Source organism: Mytilus californianus, unplaced genomic scaffold, assembly GCF_021869535.1.
Source record: "Mytilus californianus isolate M0D057914Y unplaced genomic scaffold, xbMytCali1.0.p SCAF_7, whole genome shotgun sequence".
In the NCBI taxonomy this organism is placed as follows: Eukaryota; Metazoa; Mollusca; class Bivalvia; order Mytilida; family Mytilidae; genus Mytilus; species Mytilus californianus.
This window is the reverse complement of record NW_026262723.1, coordinates 41,165,747-41,178,010: the sequence shown is the minus strand read 5'-3', so window position 1 is coordinate 41,178,010 and position 12,264 is coordinate 41,165,747. Positions and strand designations below refer to the sequence as shown.

General features: G+C 31.5%; 1 protein-coding gene across 1 annotated transcript; it reads left to right on the top strand.

Annotated features, from left to right (window-relative positions):
* Positions 1–219: 219 nt before the first annotated feature.
* LOC127709478 (serine/threonine-protein phosphatase 2A catalytic subunit beta isoform) lies at positions 220–10,588 on the top strand. Its single transcript, XM_052215069.1, has 7 exons — positions 220–469; positions 3,153–3,362; positions 4,669–4,842; positions 6,792–6,881; positions 7,182–7,343; positions 8,350–8,468; positions 9,246–10,588. Exons 1-7 carry the CDS (start codon positions 359–361, stop codon positions 9,316–9,318), a joined length of 939 nt encoding a protein of 312 aa, XP_052071029.1. The 5' UTR covers positions 220–358; the 3' UTR covers positions 9,319–10,588.
* The last annotated feature ends 1,676 nt before the right edge of the window (positions 10,589–12,264 follow it).

The window sequence follows — 12,264 nt, the reverse complement described above, 5'->3', positions numbered from 1 at the left end:
TCGCTTGGTTTAGAAAAATTCCGATAGGTGTCACTTATTGAAATAGGACACCAGCAAAGTGACTCAGAAACCAGTTTATATTTGCATTAAAAATTTTAATCATTTAAGATAAATAATGACACACATAACGATTCGTTCTTAATTTAGTTATTCGCCATTTTGATTAACCTTATATAAATAAAAATTTCTATTCGTTAACAATTATTTATGAAAGTGACGTCACTCGAGAAGGAAGACACAGCCATTTTGTCGGCGCCTCGATGTGCTGAGACTTGATATTAACACCATTTAAGAGAAAAATAGCGCATTTCTGTATACATTTTGTCAAGTTCAATACATGTAAACATATCTTTTCGAAATGAGTTACGTTGACGATCATGCAACAGCAAAAGAACTTGATACATGGATTGAACAACTTTATGATTGCAAACAACTGACCGAAAATCAAGTCAAAACATTGTGTGAAAAGGTACATACATCTTCATAACCTGTTTTCCCATAGAAGCTACTTACAGTCATAATGACTTTAATGCAATAATAGCAAAATGTATGCCTCTGCTCTTGAATTTCGTGTAAAACGGTAGCATCCCAACTCGCATGGCAACACATTTTGATCAGACTTAATTTTCGTTAAATTTTGTATGGCAACCATAGTTTTCTTTGCTCACGTGTTCTGGAAATGTTTCATATCATATTTAACTAAAAGCCTTGGAAAAAGTTGTTCAAAGATTTCATTCCAGTGTTCTGTAGCTATTTTGAGTCTTCAACTTGTCAGTAACAACCACAATTACCTCAATTCATGTGTAATACACCATTTGACCTATACTAAGTTAGATCTTTGTGTATGTTTTTCTCCTTCACAATAAATCTGAAATTATGATATTCGTGCATCTGTTTGCATTTATCATCCAAAGCTTTGAGAACAACTAAGGGATAAATAACATGTAATAAATTCTAACACCTAAAGCTGTATTTATTGGGAGGAACTAAAAAACAAGCATGAACCTCATCCCAGTTTCAAAATCAGAGTTTTCAGCTCTAAAATCTAGAATTTGATTTAGAGGTATGTCAAATGGTGGCTTTTTTTTATGTGAAATTGGGGTATGATCCACAGATTAAATGGTTATTCTAACTCCAGAACTGTAGTTCTTATTCCTTATGATATTTTTTGATAATTTGCGGACCTTAGAGGTACAGTTTTTTCCTATTTCTAAACGTTTGGAATTGTGACCCAGGTTCAGGTCGCACTTGTTTCCCAAATTTTCATTGTTTATTGCATGTGTATAGCTTGTCAATGTATACATGTACAGTTCGTTTTGTTGGATATTTGTCTATGATATGACATACCTATTTATGTTTGAATATTCATTTTCTTGACACCATTATCTTATTTTATCCTAAAGCTACATGTACAGTTCTGCAGCTATGGTTATTCCTGACCTGTTAAGTCTACTGATGTTTGGCATGAAAGATAAAAGCCAACCATGTTCACTTGGAAAGTTTATAGGAGTTGTTGTCTTACTTGACAGTTAATGTTTATTATTTTAAGTAATAAATCATTGATGGGAGATCTTTGATCCTAGGTTAATGATTAACTATTAAAACATGACGTCTTTTTTCATAATTTTGTATGCAGTGCTCAACTCTAGCATTGTCACAATATAGTTTTAAAAAACGGTTAGTTTGAGACGATGTGATAATAAAAAAAGAATCATTTCTTCTTAAGCAACTTTGTTCATTAAATGGTCCTCTCTGTAAGCTGTCATGGCTGTAAAGAGAATCGGTATAGACAAAAGCTCCTGACTAGGAGTTTCTTAGTATTATGATAGCTGGTAAATAAGATTCCAGGTAACTTAAAATTTATGTAAATGCTCTGCTCATTGAGATTTTTCTGTAGTTGGTACCATTTGTAGTGATGGAAATGGTAGGGTCTTCTAGGTTGTTTACAACTTAATACATCATTGTGCAGCAGACTTTATGTCTACAAGCTTGAAAGAGACAACTGCTGGAGCATCAATGTTGCACTGATTGGTCTTCTGTACTTGCTTACAATAAAGCTGAACATATTCTAAAGAGGTGCACTGTTGTGTGTTGTCCTACACAGAAGATGCTCATTCTTGCTGTGGGCACACTAGGGTCTTGTATCTGGTTTCCTTAACAACTTATAATCTTCAAAAAATGGGCAAATATTAATGATTATATTTTCACCAGTATTGTTCTTGACAGCTATGTTCTTTTTGTATAACCAAAATTCATCCATATATATTATGTAAAACCAAGTTAAAACAAATATCACTGACGGAAAAATACATCGACAAATGGCAGCTAACAGGGAATATAGTGAAGTGCAATATTGGATTGGATTTTGTAATGGGACATGGCTATTACTAGTTTTCAAATCAAATAAAGAAGTAAATGAATATTTTTGCAAGTATAAAGACCATTTTTTTCTCAGCTGGTGACAGTAAACACACATTTTTTAATGGCCTTAGTGGTAACACCAATTATCAAACTGTTGAGCAATATACATTTATACAACAAATCAGTTTTGTGGGCCTTGTTTTTTTCTTCTTATTTATAATTAGTGTTCAATTATGATATTCAGGAACATTTGTTCTCATTTTCTGGCTATTATAATGCATTTTTGCTGGAGCTTGTAATTAAGCCCTAAATGATGAAGTATATATTTTGCATTAATTTATTTCTAAGTCATGTAAGTTATGAAATGATAAATGTTGTTAGATATCATTAGAAAGACTTCCAAGACTTTTATTGTTATAAATGCAAATGTTTGGTTTGTTATTGATGCAAAAATGCATTTTGAAGCACTATTAAGTTTTTAAGGTGGTACCCAACACCTTGACTAATATTAATTTTGCTCGTTTAATTTTCATAAAATTTTGACAAAATGTTTACTTTGACCCTTTGACAAAAATATAAAAATTTCAAAAAATTTGAACCAACCACTTTATCAGAAAAATTTCATTGGTTATATAGCAGTTTGACAAACACTAATTTTGATCATTGAGAAGCTTAATATTTCCTTAACAAAACAATGTGATTAAAACGTTTAGCTGATTTTTACAGAGTTATCTAACCTGTAGTGTTAGGTACCACCTTAACAACACATGAATAAGTTGATTTTTTTTCAGGCTAAAGAAATACTGTCAAAGGAATCAAATGTCCAGGAAGTTAAATGCCCAGTCACTGTGTGTGGGGATGTCCATGGCCAGTTCCATGATTTGATGGAATTGTTTAGAATTGGAGGAAAATCACCCGACACTAACTACTTGTTCATGGGAGACTATGTAGACAGAGGATATTACTCTGTAGAAACTGTAACACTTTTAGTAGCGTTGAAAGTATGTATAGCACATTTTTTTTACACATTTTCGTTAAAAAATAAAACTATATTTTAGCTAATGCAGTCCAATCTTTAAAAGCAACAATTAAAAGTGCATTCTGATTCAAAATGGATTCAAAACGATATTTATTTGATTAAACTTCTTACATTCACAAAACTTGCATCATACAGGATTGAAAGCAATGATTATGCTCTTGGCAATTCAAGTCGTCAGACTTTCACAACAAATCATACCATACATGTACATCCTTGCCTCCAGCCAGTATACAATTCATCAGTGTATAATCTGTATTGGTAAATAATCCCCACATCCCTTTTTGCCACTGGAATTCTCGAAAACATTTTGGTCACTTGTTGAAACTGTTCAGTGAAACTCCTTTAATTTAAATCGCTTGTAAATGTCAGGGATATTTTCATTTTAAAAATCTTGTTTCCTTCATCAAGTAGAAGTTGAAAATATTTGTAAATGATTCTTTTAACACTTCACAAGTGGTAAAATTATTGAAAATCACAAAAAAAAATGGAAAGTTATGATTATCACTAATATAAAATATGAAAAATATGTGTGAATAGCAAACAAATATGGTGATCATGAGAGTGGGCCAATATTCCTTACATAAAAGATATGACATATATAATAATAATAAGACTTTGAAAGTAAAACAGAGCTGTCTTTTATATATTTAGTACAATATTGTTAAATTTATTCAGCACATTAATGTTTGAAGGATCATCGTCAAGAGTAAACATCATATTGAACATGGTAGAATGTAAACACACATTGCAGAATCAAAAGGTTTTCTCTTGTTTCTTGCTTGTAGTACTCTACAATTTGCAACCCTGCCTTGCAATTTTTATTATGGGGTTAAATACCGTTGATAAGGTACATATATATATATGTTGAATACGGTAACTGGAGTTATTAAATTGAATGAGGCATGTCTCAGAAGTTTTTATTTGATCTAAGTAGTAATTATTCTAATATAAAAAGTAATGAAACTAGTATTCTATTACATGTATACTGTAAACATCTATTTTTACCTTAAATATGTATCAAGAATGGTATATTTTGTTGTATCTCTATTAAAATGTCTCCTAAAACTGTCTTCCACGCTTAGGGTGTCTTAAAAGAGTTGCCATGCACGCTAAGCATGCCCCCTGAGTAAAATGATTCCCTGTCCTTTTACAAAGCTGCTATAAACACTACACAAAGATAACAAAAAATCTATAAAATTACAAAGTGTCTTTATACTTCATAGTTAAATGTATCTATAACTCATGATGAGTCTGTAATTTTGTTATAGGTGCGATGGAAAGACAGAATAACAATTCTAAGAGGAAATCATGAAAGTAGACAAATTACACAAGTATATGGCTTTTACGATGAGTGCTTGAGAAAGTATGGTAATGCAACAGTATGGAAATATTTCACAGATTTATTTGACTATTTACCACTTACAGCTTTAGTAGATGGACAAGTAAGTTTAGAGCCTTCTGCTCCTTATGAAGGAATACATATAGTATACTTGTACAAATATACAATAATTCCTCAAAAAGGCAAAGTCTTTGTTATTGTTGAAAAGGTAAATTGTTTGCAAGACCCAAGTCATATAAAACCCAAAAGACATTCTGAGGTCAACATAATGTCAACATTTGATAGCTGTTTGTAAGAAACAAATTATTGGACAAGATTTATTTCCACGGTAGATCAATTATAATATAAATAAGTAGACATCAATAAGACAGCAACCCAATGACTCAAAGAACAAAAACATTCAGATGTCATCATAAGGTTTTAACAATAGATATAGGTATTTGCAGAAACTATTTTTTTAAGTTCAGACTTTTTTTGTTTGAAAAGTAATGTCTCAATTGAATATTCAAATATGACATTGTTGTATGAATCTATAATTTTTATATGCTCGTTTACGGGACGTATTATGGTATACCGTTGACCGTCTGTCCGTCCGTCCGTTGTCAACATGTCGGACATTAACTCAAAAAAGCTTTAACCAATATGCATGAAACTTTGGTGATTTGTTTATATCTATTGACATGAGCTCCCTTTCGTTTTTTATAAATTTCAGATTTACCGTTTCTGAGTTTTGGGGTTTTATTCATTAAAAAAGGGGGGATTTTCCAGTTTTCTGACAATAACTCAAGAATGCTTTCACAAACTTGCAAGAAATTTTGGTGAATTGTTTATATCTAGATTTTACGCTTCCGAGTTACAGGGTTTTATTCATAAAAAAAGGGTGATTTGGTTTTATTCATAAAAAAATTCGTAAGGGTTTCGCGGAACCCAGTGTCTCGCCTACTTTTGCTGTTAATCGCAGGCTCAACAAAAATGAGGAAAAAAATATTCCTTTCTATACTATCTTTTGATTGTAAGTAGCTTCTGTCCAAGTTTGGTAAAAATCCAGGATAGTTTATGAATCTAATAAATGTTTTAAAAACTTTAACTGCAGACTGTATGTAATGTTAACTGGAAGAAAAACTAAGTTCATTTATACAAAATTTCCTTCTAGATACTAGCTTTTAATCATATACAAGCTTCTGTCCAAGTTTGGTACAAATCCAAGATAGTTTAAGAAAGTTGTTAAAATTTTAATAACTTTAACCACAGAGTGAATGTAATGCTAACTGGCAGAAAAACTAAGTCCATTTTTAAGTAAAATACGGATTTTTTTTTTTTTTTTTTACAAAATTTACTTCTGAATACTGTCTTATGATCATAAACAAGCTTCTTTCCAAGTTTGGTAGAAATCCAGGATAGTTTAAGAAAGTTATTAAAATTTCAAAAACTTTAACCACAGAGTGAATATTTGTGGACGCCGCCGACGCCGAGGGAATGTAGGATCGCTATGTCTCGCTTTTTCAACAAAAGTCGAAGGCTCGACAAAAAGGGTTATTTTCCAGTTTTTGGACAATAACTGAAAAATGCTTTCAGCAGTTCTCATGAAACTTTGGTGAATTATTTATAGCTATTGATGTAATCTCCCTATGATTTTCATAAATTTCAAAAATGACATTGAGAATAAATTGAACTTTATTTGTTTATAGTCTGACAACAGATTTACTAAGTATTGCGCAACAGCACAGTGTATTGCACAACAGCAAGAAATCTTTAATTGAATACCAATTTCAAGTTCTTTGACTACATTTATTCAGAAACCTATAATATGTCAAATATTTAATTACAATCCAAATTCAGACCTGTATCAAGCTTGAATATTGTGTCCATTTTTGCCCCAACTGTTCAGGGTTGGACCTCTGCGGGCGTATCCAGCTGCGCTCAGCGAAGCAGTTTATTAACAATTTATTCGACAGCTATTAAGAAAGGATAGAGAAAATACTTTGAAATGAGTACTTCATAATTTTAAGTCATTGACAGAAAGATGATATAGAATACTTTTTTATCTTTCAGATATTTTGTTTACATGGTGGGTTATCACCTTCAATAGACACATTAGATCATATACGAGCATTAGATAGATTACAAGAAGTTCCACACGAGGTAAGCATGCTTTGATACATTTATACTTGTATCCAAAAATTATATAAACCTTGTAAATCAGTTCGTTCACATTTAAGAAAATCTTGCATTTACTATTGGTGTGCAACTTACAGAATTCATAAAAGGCTAGTCGGACAAAATTGAAATGGCAAGGATTCAGCTGACCCACCGAAACACTGAATATCATTTAAGTAATTGAACCTGTTGGAGGATTGTTTAAGATAGCACCTAAATATCATGTAGGTGTAAGCTTTAAAGAGCTTTGCAGTAACTATGAATTTTTTCAATTGTATTTTACAGGGTCCCATGTGTGATTTGTTGTGGTCAGATCCAGATGATAGAGGAGGCTGGGGTATATCTCCTCGGGGTGCTGGTTACACATTTGGTCATGATATATCCGAGACATTTAATCATAGTAACAATTTAACTCTGGTATCTAGAGCACATCAGCTTGTCATGGAGGTATGTATAATAGAAACGCATGATTTGTTTTTGGGGTAAAGATTGAAAAACCCTCTTGCTATTGGCTTGTTATCTACCTGTATATCTTGCTGGGTTTATCATTGCATTTGATAGTTAAAACAACGCAGTGCTGTGAGGTGAACATTCTAGATCACATCCAGCAAATGTCATGCAATTATTAATGATTTGTGATACTTATGTATTTGAATAACCAAACTTGCTAAGACAATTATTTTACTAAAATTATATAAGTTATGCATGGCATTTGAATTTATCTGTTGTAAAAGTAGGTTTTACAACCAATATACAATTATGAACAAAGGAAGATAACTCTAATTTAAAATATATAATTTTTCTGATAAATACGAATCAATGTTGCTAAATGGAAATATAAGCAATCTGTACAATTCAGTGATCATAGTCACTTTTAATTTTCTATTGGATGACACTTAGCATCCATGTGCAGTTCCCATATTTCAGAATCTGTATCAGAGAGGATGGTATTGTTTTGAAAGCATATGTCATGAAGTACAGTTTGTCATGCAAATAGGTCACCATGACATACATTTCATACTTCAGTGCATTTAATTATGACATCTAATGTTTAGAATTCCCATCACTTGTATGCAGCTTTACTTCACTTTTGGAGTAGGTCTGTTTGACCCACTTTCACACTTTACTGACTAGATGGGGATAGGTAATAGTTTACATCAAAGTATATAAAAAAATTGTTTAACATTAACAGAAATAAAGAATGAACAATGAAACCACTAAAAATAACTTAGCTATATATTTAAAAAATGCTTTTACTTTGATAATGACTATATTTGTCCAATTGAAATAATAAATTTTTTAATATCATTTCCTATGCTTATTTTAAGGAATGACACATAAGCAATTTTCACATGTTTACAAATGGCTACATTAAGATTTTTTTACCAATCATTGCACAATTCACATACAGAAAGTTGGTTTATCTCCTGTAAACACTTTTGTTTTATTGTAGGGCTACAACTGGTGTCATGATAGGAATGTCGTTACTATATTTAGTGCACCAAATTACTGCTACAGATGTGGAAACCAAGCAGCAATAATGGAATTAGATGATGCCCTTAAATATTCATTGTATGTATATCTCATAAAAAATACAAATATCTTCACTTTATTATATTTTCACTTATATTGGTAACAACATCATATTGTTCATGTTGTTTGAGTTATTAATTCATATGCATGGTTTCAAGCTTCTTAGGGCCAAAATTGAATCAGATATTGAAATTGTAGAAATTATTGGAACTAAAGTTGCAGACAGGTTGTCAGAGATTAAGTGACCCCTCAAATGCTTACTTTTGTATTATTCCAAAAAATATCTTATGTGTTAACTTGATAAATTGTTTTGTGAAAGAACACATCTTAATTTTTTTCTGAAAATTTGAACATCACAGGACAACAAAAAAAAGAACAAATAAGTTGGAAAACTTTTACGAAAATGGGACTAAAATTGGTATTTGGTATCCCTAGTTTGCTGCAATAAATACCTGACTATATAAGATCTAATATTAGAGTTATAACAAGCCTAAAAGAGCAGTTATAGAACAGAACTACACTAATAAATATGCACATGACAATATAAACCCATGGCAATCTGAAATATTCTCAGACTGATATTAAAACAAAAAATTGACTATTTACTATGGTCACCTTTTAAAATTTATTCTCATCAGATACCAGTAAACGGTAATCTGCATATTTGACAAATCAATCAAAAGATGATATCATTTAGGATTGCTATGAGACTTAGTAAATTGCTTTGGACTTAGCAGAAGGAAGTACTTTGATTTATTACTGTAGCAAAATAGTGTGTGCAACCTTATATTTATCTTGGTTGTTTCTTTTTTACAGTTTACAATTTGATCCTGCTCCAAGAAGAGGAGAACCTCATGTGACTAGGAGAACACCCGACTATTTCTTGTAAACTTTTCATCTTTAGTGCTATCTCTGGACAGATATGGTGCATCCACCATTACACATCTCTCTCCTAGCCTTGATATTGTGTTTAGAAATTATAGCCCAGCATTTTGTAATGCACATTGGACTGAGGGGTATTTTTTTTTCTGCAATCAATATGTTTAAATGTTCAATTTTAATGTTGTTTTTCCAGGCAGAGTTGTGTCTGAAAACTTGTAAATTCATTCTTTTTAAATGTTGATTTACAAATGTGCAATGTCATTCATGTAAATTGTTTTAGAAAAGTTCTCAAAAAAATAGCAGAAAATTGTGATTTTGTGTCAAATTGTAGTGTTCATAATTTTATATTTTTGTAAAGAATGAGTGACATAGACTCTCCCAGGTATTTCTTATTTTACCTGTCGAGCATATCACATGAGAAGAACATATGCATTCATTTCTTCGACCTACATTTCTTTCATAGTAGAAACTAACAATTTATAGCATGAATAATTTGACATTGCATTTGAATTGGAGGTATATGTTTTATTTTAATACTTGCTCATGCAAATTTTAATTAAATTTATTATAAGTTCCAGTGGAATTGCAGCAGTAAAATAATATATTGATGTCAGCAAGTATTCAAATAAAATCCAACTGTCCCCCTGCTATTATGCTGGATAACATTTCATAGAGCATTCTAAGTACCTTTTCTTTTATATCTGCAAATATATCAATTTTGTATACATAGTGAAATGGATTCAAGGTAATCAACATGTAATGGCTTTTTAAAACAAATGATTGGGTTTTTTCAAATTTACGAAATTTTTATGAGACACATCTATCATATGATTTTTTCTTAATGTTCGTGATTTGTACATTTGTTTTGCTGTTTCAAAATATGCCTATTAATGACATTGCTAATTATTTGTGTAGCCAGAATGAATTATAATACTGATTCAAAACATTTTATTTAACAAATGTGTGTAATGGTGGAAGAAATTTTATTAGTGGAATTCTCCATGTTCAGTAAGTTCCAGAAGCTTGTTTTGAATCAGTATTGAATTTAAAATGAATGTTGCAGAATGCTTTAGAACAAATTTGATTTTATATAATGCTCTATTTATTTGAAAGATTTGTTTTTATGAACAAGATAGGTCAGAAAGGCTTTATTTGTCCCAAGCCAATTATTGTGTTGAAGTAAAAAGTTATTTTTTGATTGCCAGATGGAAATGGAAACTAAGGCAAATGACTTAATGTATTATAAATAACTCAGAAAATAAATATTGAATATATTAGCTTTGCTTATGGTTATTTAAACGATAAGGTCTCAACAATAACATTTTGCAGACTTGTTCAGTACCAGCTAGATATTGGATGGTAATCATTGATTAAAAATAGAGGAAAGATTTATTGTGGGTTAATTGTAAATTATTGAGAGAAAAATTATGTTTTAAAAATGAAATGCGAGATTTTGCGTTATCTTGTCATGGTAATGGTTTGTATACATAATCATGGAGAGGACCAATATTCTGAAAGTTCTCCTGTTTGTGTGGAATTGCATTACATTTTCTCAAATTTTTTACATATTGGCATTCAAGACATTTAATTTTTTTGAAGCATTTCAATATTCCATTTTCGTATCTGAAAGATGTTTATGAATAAAAGATGTTTGGAGTAAGGCACTGAGACAATAACACAAAACCTAGAAGAAATGTGTTCTCTACTTTTTCCTGACAAACATTTGGTGTCAAACCAAAGAAACAATGACTAGCAAATAGTTTTCTCTTTACCAAACACAAACAATTCGTTCTGGTGCATTAGACTAGTGGAGTACCCCTTATGTGTGATTGTATATGTTGGTGCATACACATATGGTTCTTGGTGATATTGGCCATGTGGTCATGGGTTTCATCCCAGGTCAGTTCAAACAAAGACTTAAAAGATTGGGATTTCCTGCTTCCATGCTAAGTATATAGCTTATAGGAGTAAGAGCCACTTGGAGGTTAAACAGCCACCATAGAATAAACTGTAATAGCACAAATGAACAAACAAGTAATCTATCAAAGATGTATAGTGTATTTACCTAACGATATCAGGATATGGATATTTAGTCAAATCCTAACAGGAAGTTGTGATAATGTTAAACAAGAGTGTACACGCTGAAATGTCTCGCCTTCTTTACTAATCATTGATATTATGTTGATAGTCCTAAATATAAAGCTTTATTACAACTGTCACATAAACTTAACATTAACCAAGAAAACTAAACATTGACCAATGAACCATGAAAATGAGGTCAAGGTCAGAGGAACCATGCCAGGCAGGCATGTACAGCTAACAATTCTTCCATACAACAAATATAGTTGACCTATTGCTTATAGTTTAAGAAAAACAGACCAAAACACAAAAACTTAACACTGAGCAATGAACTGTAAAAATGAGGTCAAGGTCAAATAAAACCTGCGTGACTGACATATAGATCATAAAATATTTCCATACACCAAATATAGTTGACCTATTGCATATAGTATTAGAAAAAAAAAAAAAACTCAAAATCTTAACTTTGACCACTGAACCATGAAAATGAGGTCAAGGTCAAATGACACCTGCCAGCTAGACATGTACAATCATTCCATACACCAAATATAGTAGACCTATTGCATACAGTATAAGAAAAACAAACCAAATCACAAAAACTTAACTATAACCACTAAACCATGAAAATGAGGTCAAGGTCAGATGACACCTGCCAGTTGGACATGTACACCTTACAGTCCTTCCATACACCGAATATACTTGACCTATTGCTTATAGTATCTGAGATATGGACTTGACCACCAAAACTTAACCTTGTTCACTGATCCATGAAATGAGGACGAGGTCAAGTGAAAACTGTCTGACGGGCATGAGGACCTTGCAAGGAACACACATACCAAATATAGTTATCCTACTACTTATAATAAGAGAGAAT